Source organism: Cetorhinus maximus, chromosome 4 (genome assembly GCF_964194155.1).
Source record: "Cetorhinus maximus chromosome 4, sCetMax3.hap1.1, whole genome shotgun sequence".
NCBI lineage: Eukaryota > Metazoa > Chordata > Chondrichthyes > Lamniformes > Cetorhinidae > Cetorhinus > Cetorhinus maximus.
This window is the reverse complement of record NC_135882.1, coordinates 21,666,823-21,686,838: the sequence shown is the minus strand read 5'-3', so window position 1 is coordinate 21,686,838 and position 20,016 is coordinate 21,666,823. Positions and strand designations below refer to the sequence as shown.

At 44.3% G+C, this 20,016-nt stretch overlaps 1 protein-coding gene across 3 annotated transcripts in view; it reads right to left on the bottom strand.

The window, feature by feature from the left end:
• LOC144679543 (coiled-coil domain-containing protein 102A-like) overlaps positions 1 to 20,016 on the bottom strand; it is a 632,296-nt gene that overhangs the window by 524,715 nt on the left and 87,565 nt on the right. For all 3 annotated transcript variants that reach the window (XM_078540034.1, XM_078540037.1, XM_078540035.1), the window contains 2 exons: positions 9,285 to 9,970; positions 3,658 to 3,881 (listed from right to left, as the gene is read on the bottom strand). In XM_078540034.1, the coding sequence (XP_078396160.1) occupies positions 3,658 to 3,881; positions 9,285 to 9,902 (842 nt within the window). In that variant the 5' untranslated portion in view covers positions 9,903 to 9,970. The remainder of the gene's footprint in view (positions 1 to 3,657; positions 3,882 to 9,284; positions 9,971 to 20,016) is intronic.

Below are 20,016 nucleotides of genomic sequence, written 5' to 3'. Positions count from 1 at the left end.
GTCTCACCACTCCAGCTTGGGAAGCGGTGGAAGAGGTGGTCAGTGCCAATGCTGCACACAAAAGGTCGGCCACCCAGTGCAGAAAATGGATGAATGGTGTGATCCATGCCACCAGGGTAAGGCAACCATCTTATCATTCTAAATTCACACACTCACAAGGCCATCATGCATTCACTGGCATCTCACTCACTGCCAGTTCAAGGGACATCACCACTCACTCTCTCACACACACCCTCCCATGTCCATCTGGCCTCATCTCCTCTGGATACTGCCTCCTCAGCCCTCACCATCTTGAGGCTACTTGCACAGATCAACATGTGCCCCCTCAAACAAACTGGGATACCCCCCTTCCCCAGTACAGCCCTCGCCTTGCAGCCTCTTCCCTTGCCTGAGGCCACTTCTCCCCCTTCCCCAAGCAAGCCCTAGCTCTGCAGCTGTTGAAAAGCCACCCCCGCCTTACAGCTGGTCTGGTAGGTAGAGACCTGCCTGTGAGCCCCCCTAAAAGTGATGTGGTGCTGTCTGTGAAGCCTGGCGCTGATGACCGTGAGTGTTGCCTGAAGCAAGGTAGGCAAACAAACCTCGAAATCTCGAGCGAAGTGCGGCTCATCAGGTGCATTACACTTATGTACAGTTGTGAAACACATCGGTGTGCAATCACGTCGACGTGCCCAGATGATATAGCGTGGGGGATTGATTCTGGTGAGCAGGGCTTATAAAGAGATGCTAAAGTATTGAAATTAGATTCCCGACGTGCGGCGGCAGGAAACGTGGCCCGCCATTGACAGGTGGAGCGTAAAACCGATTTTTGGCCATCTCTCCATATTGTCCCTCCTCACCCGCCATCACATCCAATGCCAACAGGGCCGGAAAATTCCGACCTAAGTTTTGCAAAGTCTCTCTCCTGCACATATTATTAATTTAGTCTGCATTCCGGGCATAGATGAGCCTTCCAACCTTCTGACTCTTCACCCACCAAAGGTTCAGGCAGATCCTAACAACTTGCTCTGTAAAGTTGTGGCAGAGGCAGAAACCCTCATAACATTTAAGAAGTATTTGGATGTGCACTAGCGATGCCATGGCATACAAGGCTATGGGCCTAGTCCTCGAAAATGGGATTAGAATAGTCAGGTACTTGTTTGACTGGCGCAGACTCGATGGGCCGAAGGGCCTTTTTCTTTGCTGTAGACCTCTATGACTCTAAAAATAAAATAATTCTCATCTTCCCTGGTTCTTTTGCCTTGAAGCTTAAATCTGTGTTCTCTGGCCAGTGAAACGGTTTCTCCTTAGTTATTGTATTAAAACCTTCATAATTTTGAACACCTCTGTTAAATCTCTCCTTAACCATGCCTGCTCCAAGGAGAACAATCCCAGCTTCTCAAGTCTTCCCACAGAACTGAAGTGCCTCATTCCTGGTATAATCCAAATAAATCTCTGCTGCACCCTCTTAAGACCTTGACATCCTTCCTAAACTGTGGTGACCACCCACGGACACACTACTCCAGCTGTTGCCTTATGATCTGTAAAGGTTTAGAATAACTCCCTTGTGTTTACACTCTATTTATATGGGCAACGGTCCTATTTGTTTGAAAACAACTTTGTTTGTCTTGCCACCGTCAAAGATTTGGATACGTGAACCCCTAAGTCTCTGCTCCTGTACACCCTAAAATTTGTATCTTTTAATTCCACACGTTGCAGACAAAAAGGCAAGTCTAAGGAAAGTCATCATGTAGTCATTTTTAATATTTGTTCTATTCTTTCACATGCATCACTGGCTAGACCAGCATTTGCTGCATATCCCTAATTGCCGTTGAGAAGGTGGTGGTGAGCCACCTTCTTGAACCGCTACAGTCCAAGTGTTGTAGGCACACCCACTGTGCTGTTAGGGAGGGACTTCCAGGATTTTGACCCAATGACAGTAAAGGAACGGCAATATAGTTCCAAGTAGGATGGTGTGTGTCTTGGAGGGGAACTTGGGGGTGGTGGTGTTCCCAAGCATCTGCTGCCCTTGTCCTTCTAGATTGTTGAGATCACAGGCTTGGCAGGTGCTGTCGAAGGAGCCTTAATGAGTTACTGCAGCGCATCTTGTATATGGAGCACACTGCTGCCTCTCTGCATTGGTGGTGGAGGGAAAGAATGTTTAAGGTGGCGGATGAAGCAAGCTGTTTTGTCTTAGAAATTGTGAAGCTTCTTGAGTGTTGTTGGAGCCACATTTATTCAGGAAAGCGAACAGTATTCCATCACACTTCTGACTTGTGCCTCGTAGATGGTGCACAGGCTTTGGGGAGTCAGGAGATGAGTTACTCGCTGCAGAATTGCAAACCTTTGACCTGCTCTTATAGCCACAGTATTTATATGGCTGGTCCAGTTTCTGACCAACGGTCACCCCAGGATGTTGATAGTGAGGGATTCAATGATGGCAATGCCATTGAATGTCAAAGGAAGATGGTTGATTTAGAAGATTTCAGGCCCTCTAGTCCTCACCCCTCATACTTCCCTCACCAACCCCCCCCCCCACCACCTTGGCCCCTCATATTCCCCATGCCAACTCAATGCCCATTCAATGAGTACCTGCCATAGGAAGACCTTAGGAGCCATGTGAAGATGAAAAAAAATGCTAAAAATCTAATGTAGCTCTCACTGTGCAGACTTGATAGTGACAAAAAACTCCCATTCGTGAAAGCTTCAAAGCTTTTAAACATTCTTAAATGGTTAACCTCTAATAAAAACAAACTTCATATCCCTAGTCCTTTAATAACCTCTTTAAGCTGTCAATCAAACTGTGAACTCAGAAGCCCCCTGCTGCAATACTTGAAGCTTCTGAAACTCAGCCTAGCCTTCATAAACAACAGCTCTTAGGGAAATCGCAAAAAAGAACTCTATTGAAACTGCTTGAACTGCTGCTAGACCACCTGGTCCGTCAACCATAGCAGTCCAGAAGAGATTTTTTTTTTTGACTATCACAGACAGCTGTAGCCTTCTTTTATTACAGTTTAAAGCGCAGGGTATTTTAAAAGGGCTCCAGATCATGTCAGTCAAGCAGACCTTATCTGCTCTTCAAAAGCATTTACATCTACTCCATTAATTTGCGACTCCCATACTGCGCGTTAAGACCTTTTCAACAGCCAAATTGGGGTATTTTTGAACTCAGTGCTAAGTTTGAATGGCCCTGATGAGTTTGGGGTACCCTCCTGTGTGAAACACATACCTCCCCCTTTCCCCTACCGGCAAAAGTGGGATCTATCAGAAATAGGAGCAGGGACTTACACATCCGGATCCCACCTGCCATTTTTAAAGGTCCACAGAGTCCTCCAACTCCATGAAAATCCAGCCCTTCGTATCTTTACAATCAAATGTACAGGTTCTTCTGACTTTTTGATTAGCCCATGCTTAACAACAGGTATTATCCATCAGATGCTTAACATGGTTCAATCAGGTCATAGAGCTATAAAAACAAACCCGCCATGACATTCTGTTCCCAGATATGGATTCTCCGGTTATTCTGTTGACTAGCTCACCCTACATCCACTTATGTTTATTTCATAGTTCTCGATGTGATGTGAAAAAATTGAAATGAAAGCATTTTGCCCTACTGCGTGAGCTGCAGTTTCTCAGACATAAAGCATAGAATGCAACATTATTACTAAATCTTTCACCTACTCTCTTTCCTTCTGAAGTATTTTTTTTGACTCATCCAGGCGAAACTGGAGGGCCATGATTTTCATGGAGTCGTTTTCAAAGGCCTGCATGGTATCCTCCAGCAGGAACGTGGATCTTTCAGAACAGATATTAGAATTACGCAAACTCAAGGCGGCAGAAGACTCCAGACTTTGTCCTCCTCCATGCTGCTTCTCCCTCAGTATATTTTCAATTATATCAAAACCCTGGGGATAGACCACATCAGACCTTTAAAATGTTAAAGACACATGTGACATGAATAATGCAGACATCTGTATTTTAAAATAATACGGTTATGCTGGAAATTTTCCCAAGTACTGGAAAGGAATTTTTCCAAGAATTTGTTATACTTGATTCCGTCTAGTCTCAGGAAATGACTTTATAAGGTGCACCATGTGTGAGTCATATCTTCTGCGGGATCTTGTCAATAATTCAGCCTCAGCTAAATTATGGTCATCAAAATGTCCGTCACAGTCCCTTGCAATTACAGCGTCAATATGGGAAATGACTGCAGAATATTTGAGTGTTATCTGATGCTTAGTTTGAGGAGAATAAGCTGAGCTGAAAGAATACAACAAAACTTTTATGTCGCGCAACTTAGAATGTCAGGCTTGGACAAATAATGTGGCTCTTCTGGGAAGCTCTTTTTTTTAGCCTTGGATGCTTCTTTTACCCTCTGTCAAATGTCAGCCCTTTGCTTAGTACTTCTATTGTAATTCTTCAAAATTTACAAAAATGTTGACTGAATTATCCTATTAAATTAATTTAAAAATCAAATATAAGAACCAGTAGGCTTCATATCCCCTTTACTAACAGGAATTTCAGTGTTTTTTTTAAAACTACCATGGCTCTCTGTTCCCCCGCCCCTGGTTATCTATCTGCTGCACAACTCTATTACTTTTTTTACTGAAGAAAATGTTGCTTAAGTTTCCTATTTATGGCCTGAATCTTCTGGTCGGCGTGCGGAGGTGGGCCCTACCTGTCGACACGTAAAATGACGCGCGGTGACGTCAGGCGTGCGTCATTCCGATCTTCTGTTCGGCGCACCCGCCGACCTGTCAAAGGCCTATTAAGGGAGGGAGGGATGAGGTTTCAAGAAGGCTTTATAAATTGAATAAAAATTTTTATTAAAATTCATGGACATGTCCCAGCTCATGTGACGTTGTCACATGAGGGGGCATGTTTGAATATTTTTTTTTAAATTTCAATTCTTCATAATCAAACTAATCTCCCTGAGGCAGCTCTGTGCCTCAGGGAGATCTCTGCTTTCTTTAAAATGGCGGTGCGCAGCTGATTACGGGTGGCAATCGGCTGCGCACCCGCCCGCGCCTGCTCCTGCCCAGCCCGCCCGACGGGGAGAAAATTCTCCCCCCTATGTTTGAACCCCTTAATTTTAAACCGGGTCTCTAGATCCTGTGCTGGAAAGAAAAGTTTTTTTTTAATTTAAACTCTCTATTCTATATATATATATCTTAAAAATAGAGTTCTGATGAAAGGTCATTGACTCAAAACATTGGGTATAATTTTAACCTAACCTACCCAATGTGAAACCAGGGGATAGAATGTAGCTTTTACACCTCACCCAATATTATTTCATTGGAGAATAAAATTGGGTGGAACATAAAACTATATTGCACCCAATCCAATCAGTTTTCTAATGGATTAGGTCAAAATTACCCCAATGTACTGTCTGTCCTGCTGAGTGTTCCCAGTGTTTTCTGTATTTATTTCAGATCTCCAGCATCTGCAGTACTTTGATTTTGCCTCCTGTCCAGTATCCTGTCATCCTGCTTCATTGTACAGATTAGGTTCCAGAATAGATCATTTTCCCACTTAGTTTAGCTCTCTGAGTTCAGGAATCACAACCTCATTGTCCTTCTCTGGACATCATTTAAGATTTCTACAACTTTCTTCTAATACGGTGTCCAAAACTGAACACTGTACATGACAATGATATTTAATTAATATATATTTGATCATATGTATATATATTTGTATATATCATTATATATTTAATCTATAATTACCTGAAAGAACATTAACATCCGTGGTAAACTAACAACTACTTTTCATAAACTGAGTTGCAGTAATAATAGTGGCAGGGAACATTGGGCAAAGATTCTCGTGTTGTTTGTAGGATCACATTGCTTGTATGGCCACCCAGCACTGAAAATATTGGAAAGCCATGAATTAAAACTACTAATTCACCACTAAAGAGAAGACTATTGGGTCATGGAGCATATCCTCTGGAATAATTCAAGCACCATTTAGACATTGTAATGAGAAACCATGGAGACCATATGTGGAAGGGCGTGTTAGAGGGAGTGGAAGTCGTCCCTCATCTGTACTTATCGATGTGAGGTCTTTGTGAAGATATAATTCACTATTATGGGAATACTATTGGCAAAAACTTGTCATTTCCTATCCAAGTGTTCCCACTAAACTCTCTCTCATTCATTTAACTGCTGCATTAGCGCCTTCTCAAATTTGCTAAATTTATTTAAAGTCTCTACGCAATAACGTTTGGTGAACTTTTCTGACTTGGCTACAAATGGCAGGGCATAAATCATAATAAAACAAACATGATGTCATCTTCATGGAATGCCGCAGTGACTAAAATGGCTTGTTGTTCTTCAGGCCCTTTTCTCTTCCAAATAAAAAAGTTTGCCAAAAGAGCCTGAAATCCTAGATGGGTTAAGGTTGGAGAGCAAGCAGCTGGAACATGGGGTACAATTTTGTGCCACCTAAATTCTCACTCATTCTTGTTGTTTTCCATTTTACAGTGGCAGAGGGAGAAGGTGGGTGGAGTTTAATCCCTCCCTCAAAGAGAGCGGACTGGAAGGTGGGGGTGCAGTTTAAGTAGGTGAGAAAATGTGGGGCAGAGAGCCCATCACCTTTTTGACTCCACCTGATTAAGTCAGGGGTAGGAAGGGTAGAGGTCGACCTTCCCACCCCTAGGTCATTGAGGTCCTTAATTGGGCAATTAATGACCACTTCAGGGCCTCTTCCCGCTGACAGTGATACATCAGCCCTCTGATTGGCCGGTAACTCTTGGAGGCAAGATCTTTGTCTCCAAAAGCCTTGAAACGCCAACAGGGGGCAAGAAAGTGCCTGATAGGAATTTAATCCCACCAGGACATTGGGAGATAAATTCACAGCAATTTCTTTAGGGGATCTTTTGCCACTTGATCCAGGATATATATTTCTGTTGATGATCCACTTTTTTCAGAGTTGTGTGACCCAAGGATATCCTGGATTAACTCTGTGCTGTGAAACAACTCTCTTTGGATTGGTAGAATATTAAGTAGACTTTTAAAGCTAAAGCAAATAATGTATTTATTTACAATTTAATGGAATTAGTTCATACATTCAATCAAAATATTGATATCAAATATAATGTAAATACAATAATATAAAATCAAGGTTTCTAATAACCTCTTTTGGAACAGAATACAACATTTGGATTGACAAATCCTTTCTATGCTCAAGCTTTTAATTTTGATGTCTCACTAATTGATTTATATATATAATAAAGAAGTCTTATATTATGGCCGGAAATTTCCTCAGGAATGCTCCCACTCCACCAACTTTGTCAAAAGTGTGGCAGAAATTCCATCTGCATGAGTTGCTTTGCTGCTCAGAACTGTTGAACTGAAAACCTTTGCAGTTTAAGCTATTGATGCACCAGAGCCATTGTTGCACAAAAAATCTCCAACATTCCCATTCCTGGCAAGAGCAAACAAAGCTCACTAATATTACAGTTCTTTTTAGGTGCTTTTAGATGGGCTCCCAGGTCAACTTAGTAACATTATAAAAGTGCAAATGACTAACTTCTTCTTCAGTTCTCTGCCCAAAAGCAGGTCCAACCCACAGTGCCACAACTTCCACCATGGGCAGGGCAAGGAGGCAGGTCCTGAATCCACCCCAGGCAGAGCAGGGATGGAACCCCATGCTGCTGGCACCAATCTGATGCACACCAGCCATGCAACCAAGCAGCCCCCCCCCCCCCAAGGAGTCACAGTTGCTCTGGCAACATACACTTTTACATGCATGCTGTAGCCTGAAGCTATGGACAGTGATGGTAGAGGTTCCAACTTTCTTTCCTTCACATGGCTGCCCAGGAAACTCTTACCACCTGCCACTGGCATATGTTGAAGGATTTACAAATTGATACACAACCTGTTTGGCCGCATTATGAACGTGCCTTCCATCAAGTTCTGGGGCGGGACTTGAACCCAGAGCTTCTGACTCAGGGACAGGGACACTACCCACTGCACCACAAGACCTCCCATCCCAAATGCCCAGAAGGAAAAAAACAGTAAAAATGGGAAAATAAGAATACTGGTCTGAACTGGTCTTGTATACCTTAAAATGGACCACCAGTAAAAACTGGGAAATAAGAGCACTGATCCGAACTGTTTTGTTTCCTTCCAGGTGACTAACTACAGCATTTCATTTAACACAGTCTTCAAGAGAAAGCCTTCTGAAAGTCCAAATAAACCACATCCACTGGCGCCCCCTCATCAACTCTACTAGTTACATCCTCGAAAAATTCCAGTAGATTTGTGAAGCACGATTTCCTTTTCATAAACCCATGCTGACTCTGTCCGATTCTGCCACTGTTTGCCAAGTGCTCAGCTATTAAATCTTTTATAATGGACTCTAGAACTTTCCCCACTACCGACGTCAGGCTGACTGGTCTATAATTCCCTGTTTTGTCTCTACCTCCCTTTTTAAATAGCGGGGTTACATTAGCTACCCTCCAATCTGTAGGAACTGTTCCAGAGCCTATAGAATCTCTGAAGATGATCACCAATGCACCCACTATTTCTAGGGCTACTTCCTTAAGTACTCTGGGACCGACATTCCTACGACACATGGACTGCAGTGGTTCAAGAGGGCAGCTCGCCACCACATTCTCAAGGGCAATTAGGGATGGGCAATAAATACTGATCTGAGGGATAAATTGTGTTGCCTCCCTCATAGAGGAGGTAATATTTTCCTAGGACACGTATAAAAAGTATATACGTCGACCACAAAAAAGACTGACATCTCCTGTATAATTATGTGCTTCTGTTTGATGTAGAAATCCCAGTGTCAGCTACTGATTATTGTGTACTATAAACGTTAGTTTATCACAGGTTACATTTAGGGAAAATTGCTTCTGGTGCTCAAGTGATTGACTGAGCCATCGAGGTTCCAGGTTCATTTTCAGGTCAGTGCTGAGGTTACTGATCTCAAGAATTTTGGCTGTTAGAATTCCCTGGGCTAGGGAAAGTCAGCAAAATCAGTCATCAATCCTGGCTTTACCTACTTCCCAGTAACATTTGCTGGAACAGACAAGTATCTAGCTTGGCTGTGATATACCCACTGTGAATCAAATAATCTGTCAGCACTCACAGCCCACGGTAACCAGTGCTCCATGCAAAGGTATCCCAGTGCTCACAGGACAGGAGGAGAGTAAACTGAGGCGGTGGGGGGAGAAAAAATAGTTCATAACTTTCTACTGCTTTCTACTGTATTGTTATATTGTTTATAGAATTAATTATTAATGATTGACTTTTGCATCACCGTTCTGTGCCTGAGAAGGGCTTTTTTGTCTTACATACCTTCTTTGGTGAGCCAGTGAATTTATTTGGAGATGGATTGTTTTTACTTTCCACGTCTTTGACAGGTTCCTGTTCCAGAGCATTGAGTTCATATTCCTCCAGTCTGACCAATAAGGCCTCTGACTGAGCTTCTGTTGGCTTCGCTTCTCTCCTCAGTTGTTCATTTTCGTTTAACAATTCTTGCTTTTCCCTTTTCAGGGCAGCTAGCTCCTTCACGACTGACTCCAGCTTCTGCCGCATCTGTCGCACTTCCTCACGGGCCTTGTTTCTTTCTGCCCTCACTTTGCTCCATTTCTCGCGCCAGTTGGCCGTGCAGTCAGACCACCAGCGCATGGTCTTTTCCATCTGAGCAGCTCTGGCCCGGACCTCTTCCAACTCCCGATGATAAAGTCCTTCAATGCTGTCCCAGTCGCTGCAAATACCCACATGCTGGCTCAGTTGCTGCGGTAAAGCAGATTGAGATGGGGCCTGGAACCTGTGAACAAGTGAATCGGCGCTCAGCGCACTCTCAGACTGGCTTCCTTGCCCAAACTGACCATAAAGTTGTCTCGCAGGAGACTGTTGAACTTTTGGGGTCTGTACCCCTTCTCCTCGTTTGGCAATGGGGTTTGAACTCATTATCTCTTCCTCAAAAAAAATCTTCTCAACTTCTTTTCCACATGCTAAATCTTTCCATCTTCATTTTCCTATGAAAAGAAGGAAATGATTAATGAGATAAAACTTTAAACAAAAAGAAAGAATAACTGGCCTCTAAATCCAATTTAAGTGAAGCCTTTAAGATGACATGTTTGTTGTGGTCATTTGACCACCCACAGTGTAGCAGACTTTAATCACACCTGACCAAATATGAAATCTCAATATTACTGACTGATCTATCCCTCAGTTCCCTCTGCTAGCACTAAATAAGTTTCATGGACACTACCGCTGTATTTCTGAATGAGCTCCTTCATGCACTGTTAATTTCTGCTTGAAATGGCAAACGCAAAAGGACTTTAAAATTTATGGTTGTGATTTTCAAAGTTGTTGCCAAACAACTTATGAGACATCTTCTGGAGAGAGAGAGAGAGAGAGAGAGAGGGCCTTCTGAATTCCAGGCAATTACAGGAATCCTAGGCCCATCTATTGCTTATTTACTTTTCCCTTTACTGCCACCTTTCACCTTCTATCATTATTCCTTCTGTCATTTAATCTCTCCTGCCTTCCCCCATCGCTTACCTTCCCTTTTGTTCTTTGCTGCCTTCACCCTTTCCATTTCTCTGTACTTGCTTTAAACCCTCTCCATCTCTCAACTTCTGCAAGTTCTGTTAAAATGTCAATGACCTGCAACATTGGGCAGGATTTTCGAAAGCCAGTGGAGGCAGGACTGGAGGCTGACAGACCTGGAATTTTGCCCGGGCCAGCCAACGTGCCAGTTTGCTGGCACCATTTTCAAGAAGGCCAGATCAGAGATTGAAAGGCTATACGCCTGCAAGTGGCAGGTAACCAACTGAGGGACCTATTAAGGGGTAGCTGAAGAAGTGGTTGGGGGGCACGGGGGGAGCACGCTTCATCCTAGCTAGGGGAGCCCCCACACTCATGACAGTCAGCCACAGCTGCTGACCTTCCAATGGAGGAGTTACCACTCCACCACACAACCTGGCAGCTGTAGCCATTTGTAAATCAAATTTTGAACCTGGTCTTCAAAGGCAGCTTATTTTCCCTCTGCAGGCATCAGCAGCTCCCATCTTGGAGGCTGAGGATGCTCATGTGTCATCGCTGGAGGGCCTCCTATTGGCCTTCCTGTCTTGGGAGGCCGCTTGCCATCCCTTAATTGGAAAGTGCGCACACCCTCTAGCCACAAAATGGCCAGCTCACCAAAAAACTGTTGGGTAACTATTTCCGACATGGTGCTGGGTTGGGACTCCCATTTGATCCCGATATCAGTGTCCCAATCCCAACCATAATATCCAGCCCATTAACTCTATTTCAGTCTTTAACAGGTGCTGCCTGAGCTACTGATTATTCCCAATGATCTTTCTTCATTATCCAAGCCCCTGGAGCTGGGCTGCAGCTGAAATTAGAGCATATTAGTCTTCTAACAGCTTTGTCCTATTAGATAAGTATTTTTCACCCAACTTGTGTTTTAAAACAGAATAGGGATGGAGTATTACGTTGAAAGGCCAGAGGTGGGATTTAGGGCTGAACTGAGCAATCCAGTAATTGGCTGGGTCCGGCTGGCTGCACAGGGGAAGGCAAAGCTGGAGCTGGAGGAATGGCAGGAGACAGAAAATGGAAGGTGGAAGGGGATAGGAGGATGGAAAGTTCACAAGCCATTGCGGGTGGAGGAGAGAGGAGATGAAACTGGACAACCAAAAACCAGGTGCAGCATCAGTAAATATAACCGGCTGCTGCTTCAAAAGTGACTACAATAGCAGTGAAGGAAGCAGGAAATCTTGGCAGCAAGAAAAGCATACAGGTCAAAGAAATGAGCCAGACCATGATGTTCTCCTAATGGAGGTACAGAAAAGGAAAGATCCTCTGTAACAAGACAAGCCAATGATAGATTGCTCCTTGAACGCCAGAATTAGCTTCCAGTGCATGAAAAAGTTTAACAAGCCCATAACTGCAACAAAGGTAAACTCTAGGATCATTCATTGCAGTCTCTTTACATGTGTGACACTCCTTCATTCAATAATCCTGTGGTGTCACAAGTGGAAACTCTTTCGAGTTACCAACAGTCACAGATTGCAACTTCTTTCGAGTACAATCACAGTTCTTGGTTTTCCAGGAGTGGGACATGAACCCACAACCCTCTGATTCAAAGGCAAGGGTGCTATGAACTGAGCCACAGCTGACACCTAGTGGAAGTGGGACCTGGCAGTGTATAGCAAATGCTCTGCAGGAGTTAGACCATTGCTCCCACCCTTGTTTCTTTGTGGCACTGCTTTTAAATGACGCTGGATGAGCATCTTTGGAATGATTGACATTCTTGTGTTTTTTTGATCACGTTAATATGTTAGGTTTTTTTTGATTTCCAGGTAAGGTTGTATTGAAGAAGTATAGGGAAGTGGACACTATCAACAAAGAAGGGTTCAGGTCTCACTGACAGTGACAAGAATGTTTCAATCGCAACAATCTTGCTGTTGTAAATGAAGGCTCCTGCTGCCTCCTCTTCCTGTGGGTGATCTTTATCCTCCATGATCTGTCTTCCCCCTGCTTCTGCCAGCATATCCACATGCATTGAATCGAAAAGTTGCGTGACACACAACTCTTGACAGCAGCATCAGAGCTTACAGGAATGCCCCCAAGCCCTAGCCAGAGATCTGAATCTTCCTGTTTGCTTGCTGATTAATTGTTCTTGTATGACAGTTCTATCTCTGCTTAGCTTCACTGGTGGTATTGCGTAGTGTTATTACTAGTCGTAAGAGCAAAGGGTATCATTTGGCTCAAAGCAGCCTTCCTACGATTTGTGTTTCTGTAATATGCAATGTACTGGACAGGTTTCTTTATTACATAGCTCTTTTAGAAGCTATATGATTGAACCAGGTCCACAACTAGAAAGCTCTGCCCCGTGATTACCCGCACTTAGGGCTCATTCATCAGAACAATCACGTGACCCCTAAAGGCAGTAGGAAAGGTTATACCTTCAATCACTACATTTCTCTTTCTTCAATCATACACCAGCTTCCAAAAATCTTCTCAAAACCTCTTCTAGGTTGGCCAAACGTTCGGTTGTGTTGACCCTGTGATCAGGACATCATCTAGGTATACTACTCGGGGAAATTCTTGCAATAGACTATTCGCATTTGTGGGGACTGCAAATTGACTGTGAACAAGGCAGATTGCACATACTCCAAAGGGTAGGCGTGTATATTGGTACAGGCCCTTGTGCATGTTGATGATTACTTACCCTCTAGACGTGCTGCCCAGCTCTAGCGGTGATATGCATGGATCACATCCAGTTTGGTGTAGGATTTGCCTCCAGATAGCTTTGTGTACAAATCTTCTATTCTTGGGATAGGATATTTATCTGGTTTGGCTGCCTTGTTCACAGTCAATTTGCAGTCCCCACAAATGCGAATAGTTTGATCAAGTTTCATCACAGGGACTATGGGCGCTGCCCATTCCAAAAATTGAACTAGCTGGATTCTGCTTAGCTTCTCAAAGCGACACAATTCTGCATCCACCTTCTCCTTTAGGGCATAAGGCACAGGTCTGGCCTTAAAGAACCAGGGTGTTGCCTTCAAATCTACATGCATTTTTGCTCGTAAGCCTTTTATCTTTCCCGATTCATCATGAAATACACTGTTGTATTTCCTTAACAGCTCAGGAACTCCTCCTGTTCTCACTTGAAATATTTCTGACCAGTTGAGCTTAATTTTTTGTAACCAGTCACAGCCCAGAAGACTAGGTCCTTCACCTGTCACCATGATTACTGTTGCTGTATGTTGCCTGTAGAATACAGATACTGTGGCGATGCCCTTTACCTGTATGGACTCTCCAGTGTATGTCTTCAGTTGAGCTGTGGTTTGCTCCAGATTCAGTGGCTGGGTACCTTCACTTAGTTATTTAAATGTGTGTTCTCCCATCACTGTGGTCGAGGCTCCCCTGTCTACCTCCATGTCTAGAGGCTTCCCATTCACTCGAAGGGTGACAGTTATTGGTTCAGTTTTTACTGCTTTGACATGGTATAGGGAATAGATATCAGTATTGGCAGCTTCTGGTTCTGTTATATTATTCACTTCAGTCATCCTGATCTGCTATCTGATTGGCCATCTCAATTTCGTCCTGCATTGCTTTATTACGTGCCCTTTTTTGTGACAGTAGTGGCATTCTGCCTCTTTGAATCTGCGGGTTTCCGTTACATGGTTACCCCCTCATCTGTACAGATTAACTTTGGAGTCGTTGCTGAAATGCTTCCACTAGGCCTTTTCATTTTTCAAGCAGGAGAGGCTGTCTCCAGCTTTGCTGCTGTCTGTGGTTTTTGCACTACACCCGGCGGTAGGTTCCCTCCCCAACTGAAGAACGGCACCATGTTGCATTCTCTGTAAAGCCTGCGAGTCCCCCGCAGCACTTTCCATGGCTAGCGCTATTTCCATTGTGTGCTTCAAATCGATGTTAACTTCTGCAAGTAAATGGTGCTGAATGGCATCGTCATGAATGCCACAAACTAACTAGTCCCACAACATGTCATTGAGTGCATCTCCAAAGTCTCAGTGCTCAGTCAACTGCTTCAACTTTGCTGTATAAATTGTGATGGACTCTCCCGGGGCCCTAACTCTGGAATTAAACTTAAATCTCTGCATAATTACCGATGACTTCAGCTGAAAATGCATCTTCACAAGGTCTACCAATTAGTTAAAAGATTTAGAATTGGGCACGTTTGGGGCCATCAGACTGTGGATGAAGTTATATATGTCTTGCTACCACAGATAGATAACAGAATTGCTTTCTGTTTCTCCTCCGCGTTTATTTCATTTGCCATGAAATAAAAACCTAGGCGCTCTACGTATTGGCTCCAGTCTTCCATCGACGCATCATAAGGGTTGATTCTGCCCAAGAATGGCATGACTGGTGAGTATGCTTTTCTTTTCTTCTTAAGAACTGATGTACTCACATTCACAAGGCGAGGTGCAGTGTCAGAGCTATTTTACCCTCATTACCAAATGTAATGAACTTGATGTACTGGACAGGTCGCTATTTGAAACAGATAACTTTATTACAGAGCTCTTTTAGAAGCTACACGCTTGAACCAGGCTCACGACTAGAAAGCTCGGCCCCCAGGATTACCTGTGCTTACGGCTCATTCATCAGAACAATCACATGACCCCCTAAAGGCATTAGGAAAGGTTATAACTTCAATCACTACAGTTTCCTTCTAAAACATTTCACGAATGCTCGACTGCTGCAGTATAAATGAACCCGAACAGCAGCCATCAGGCTTGGAAGGTGTCAAGGAATTGCTGCTGAGAACCACAGATTAGATGCACAATGGTGGAGCAGAAACCCTTTCTGTAACTGGAATGATGATGCCTGTCACCTGGAGTGTATAAAGCCACATGAATTCAGTCTTATTCATGACCCTAGGAACATTGCCTCTGTTGAACTGGATAACCATAATTGTTTAGTGACCTCTGCAGTATCAGATATGATGGGTTGAGCAGGACTCTCTGCTATCCTTCAAAAGATGCCACAGGGATCATGAAAATTACAAGTTCTGTCAGTCTCCTGGCAGGGAAAAAGTGTAAATGGCTATGAATGGTCATGTATGGTGTTTTCCTCTGGGTTCAGCCAGAATTAGGGCAGAAGACTGATAGAATCTCCAACACCACTATAGGTATCTCCCTCTGGCGGCTGGAAACCCTGTGTTCCTTTGTGGGTGCAGCAATCTTAGCTCTTTGCTATGTACTGTCATTTTGGTGGCTGCATTAAAGTTTGACGTTTTCACCTTAAATCTGTTTGTATTGTGATGCTGTGTCTGTGCCAAACTGAAAGTAAATGCATCTCCCTGGCGCAGTGAATTTCAGAGTTAGGGGGCTGAATTTTTCCACCACAGGCTTTTACTGGATGACAGAACCATTTTCAGGTCGCGAACCTGATTGCCACAGTGGTGGGATTGCCTGTACAATCTTCTACGAGATATCCAATTTATGAGGGCACCTCTGGAATCACTGTCCAATTAGGGACAGGGGGTGGGTTGAGGAGGCAGGAGGGCAATTCAGCATGTGCCACTTCAAGGTAGCTGGCTGCCTTCACTGTGTCTGTGGTGAGAGTGCTGTGGAGGGGAAAGGGTCAAACGAGGGTGGAATGAAGGAGAAAACAGTAGGCACTTATTTACCACCAGCATTATCTATGACATCAGTCTCCAAGTGATAATCATGCAATGGCAACCCTCTGCCTGTGAATTACCTTAGGCTTGCTGATTTGCACCTTTAACATGCAGATTGCATGTTTTCTTTATCTTAACTCTCCGACTTCCAGTTGCGCACTCCCTTCCTGTGAGTTGTCAAGCTCAAGCACTGTAGGTATCCTGTGCGCTGCCAGTATAATTCCATCGTCCTTGGAAAATGCCATCTAATAGTTTCATTAACAGCCTCAATTAGATTCCACCACTGCTGGCTAAGGCTGCCATCAAAGCACAGAAGCCAACTCCAAGAAATGCAGGAGGAAATGTCATTTAGTTCATTTCCCTCAACCCCTGCCCTCAAACCCATCGCCAAGGGTCTGGTAAAATTGCCCCCTGCCCTCCCCCTCACCACCCAATCTTTAGCACCCACCTGAAGCACCAGGAAAGTCAATTTGCTGTCTCATCCGAATAATAGTACCTCTGGCAATGCACTATTCTCTCAGCACTGCACTGCAATGCCAGGCTAGGTTGTGCAATCAAACGCTGCAGTGGGACTTGAAGCCACAATATTCTGATGCTGAAAGTCCTGCCAGCTGAGCCAAGATGATGCAGTGTACTCTCTGCTCATAGATCTAAAAAGTGATTCCATAGAACTCCAAGGAGGGACTGACCCCGAGAAGAATCATGGTCATAGAGCCCATGGACTATGGTCATAGAGCCCATGGACTATGGTCAGAGAGCCCATGGACTATGGTCATAGAGCCCATGGATTATGGTCATAGAGCCCATGGAATATGGTCATAGAGCCCATGGATTATGATCATAGAGCCCATGGACTATGGTCATAGATCCCATGGATTATGCCAACAAAGAGCAGAAAATGAGCATGTAATTTTTCCAAAGGTGGTCTCCCTGCAATGCATCTCACTGGGAAATCCAGATTTCAGAATCACATTGTGAATGCTCACTTTCATATCACTAATGCACATTATACAGAATCTGCAGCAGAAACAAGGCATTCGGCTCAATTGATCTATAGGATGCTTATTCTCCACAAGAGCCTCCACCCACCCTAACCTCTTCCCACTTTGCTCCCTTGATTCCTGTCTCCTTCATTGCTCCACCAACCCTCTCCTCAAATGCACAGTGCACTGCAAGTTTCTGATCTGTGTTTGATGAAGATAATTTTAAATAGTTCTGAAATTCAAGGGCTAAGAAAAGTTAGAACAGTTATCATTTACTCAATCCCAATTTTTGTGGGATTTCCTTTTAAGAACATAAGGAATAGGAGCAGGAGAACACCATACGGTCTGCCAAGACTGCTCTGCCATTCAATATGATCGTGGCTGATCTGGGGCTTCAACTCCACTTTCCTGCCTGCTCAATTGCATGCAAGATCAAATTCTGTCTATCTTGGCCTTAAATATAATCAATGATGGCACATCCACAACCTCCTGGGGTAGAGAATTCCAAAGATACACAACCTTTTGTAGTGAAGACATTTCTCCTCATCTCAGTGCTAAATGATCAACCCCTTATCCTGAAACTGTGCCCCCCCCCTTTATTCTAGATTCCAGCTGTGGTCTCACCAAAGCCCCATACAATTGTAACAAGACTTCTTTACTCTTGTACTCCAATCTCCTTGCAAATAAGGCTAACATGCCATTTGCGATCCTAATTGCTTGCTGCACCTGCATGCTAACTTTCTGTGTTCTTTGTATGAGCACTCCCAAGTCTCTCTGAACATCAACATTTACAAGTTTCACACCTCTTAAATCATATTCTGCTTTTCTATGCTTACGACTAACGTGAATAGTCTCACACTTCCCCACATTATCCTCCATCTGTTACCTTGTTGCCCACTCACTTAACCTTTCTGTATCTCTTTGCAGTCTCTTTGTGTTCTCCTGGCAGCTGCCACCTAGTTTTGTATAATCAGCAAACTAAATCGCATTACTCTGTCTCTTTATCCAAATCATTATTATAGATTGTAAATAGCTGAGGCCCCAAGACTGATCCTTGAGGCACTCCATTGGTCATAGCCTGTTAACTTGAAAGTACCCTGTTTAACCCTACTCTCTGTTTCCTGGCCCCTAACCAATCCTCTATCCATGCTAATATATCAGCCTGAGCTCCATGCGCCTTGATCTTCTCTATTAACCTTTTGTGTGGCACCTTTTATTAAATGCCTTTTGGAAATCTAGATATGCTCTACTGATTCCCCGTTATCTACTCTAGTATTTACATCCTCAAAAAACTCCTGTAGAACTCATCATTTAGCCACCGCCTAGGCAGTTCTAGGATGTTACGTAAAACTCTATTCCAAGGCTCTTGATAGATTTCAGCATAAGATAGAACCAAATGCTAGCATACACTTGAAGTTCTTAAGTGCCCTGATAACCGCCCTTCCCCCAAACACTATTGTTATGTAGATGTGATTATGGTGGACATTCCCAACATATAGTTGATCAGGTTGCTGATAGTCACTTCATTCATTTCTTCAAGCTGATAACTGAAATGCCTCAGTTAAAGAGGAAGTCCATGAATCCTTCTCCCTCTCTGAATACTTGTGTCATTTCATATTGTCTTTAACTCATAAAAGAACATCAAGTGTTTGTAGAGGCCTGCTGACATGAAGCTGATGGCAAAAGATGATTGTTAATGCAGAGTCATGGGGCAGAATTGTTCCAGATTTGCAGTATATTGCATTATAAGTGCAGTAGCAGGCGGGAACAAGAACGTTTTCCCCGCCAACCGCAATGGCATGTTCTCATGCTGTATCATCCCAGTCCCGCCTCATTAATCAAGCATTCCTGGGAAACAGGCTGTTTCAATGGTGGGCGGGCTCTCATTTCCCTGCCACGCCATCACCTCGCCGCTTCATCAAGCCAGGTGCCATACTTAAAGTGCAGCCACGTGCATACCTCTCAGCGCTTCCAGCCCACAACCGCTGCACAGAGGATATGGCCCCAAAGGTCAAAGAGACTGCAGCCCCCAGTTTAATGACGCTTCCCTCGAGCACCTTTTGGATGCCCGCCGTGATGTCCTGTACCCCCACTCTGTCTGCAAGATGGGCAGCAACATAACCTATCCAGCATGGGAGGCGGTGGCAGCGGTGGCAGCGCCAATGCCCTGCAAAAGAGGACAGCCACTGAGTGCTGCAACAGGATGAATGGTCTCATCCATTCCGCCAGGGTAACTCACTATTCTCATCACTCTCAACTCTCACACTCAAACCCATTACACATCCACAGAGATCTCACACCTCAAGGGACAACACCACTAACTCTCAAACACACCCTCACATCTCCATCAGGCTCATATCCTCTGGAACTCGCGTCCTCGTCCCGTCTATGCCTCTGCTCACAAATATTCCACGCAGTGCCATGTGTCCTGCTCACACTCTTTCCATCTGTTTTCATGCAAGAGAAGCTGGCTCACAACAGCAGGGAGAGGTCCCAGGCCAGGGGTGGAGTGGCCCACATTAGGCCCCTCAGTCACTTTGAGGAGTGTGCCATCACACCGACTGGCGATGATGCGGACTGTGCCTGCGGTGACGGTGAGGTTGGAGGCGAACACCCTCATAAGGATCCTGCACCACATCAGCCCTCTCTCAATGCAAATGTGAGTGCTCCCTCTCCTGCTTTGACTCTGCTGCCATGCACTAATTATCTTTACTTTGGTTCACAGGGAGCCCTGCCAAGTGACCGACATCCTCAGCCAACCAATCCCTCAATTCCATCCATGTTCTCACCTCCAGCCAAGGGGATTCCTCCTTCATTGAAGAGCTAGAAATAAGTAGCCTGGAAGACAAGTCACAGTGCTTACCCACACCCTCCACCAGCGCAGAAACATACACCTCGGTAGGACATAGATCTAGAGCAGGCTCGGGTTCATAATCTGGTG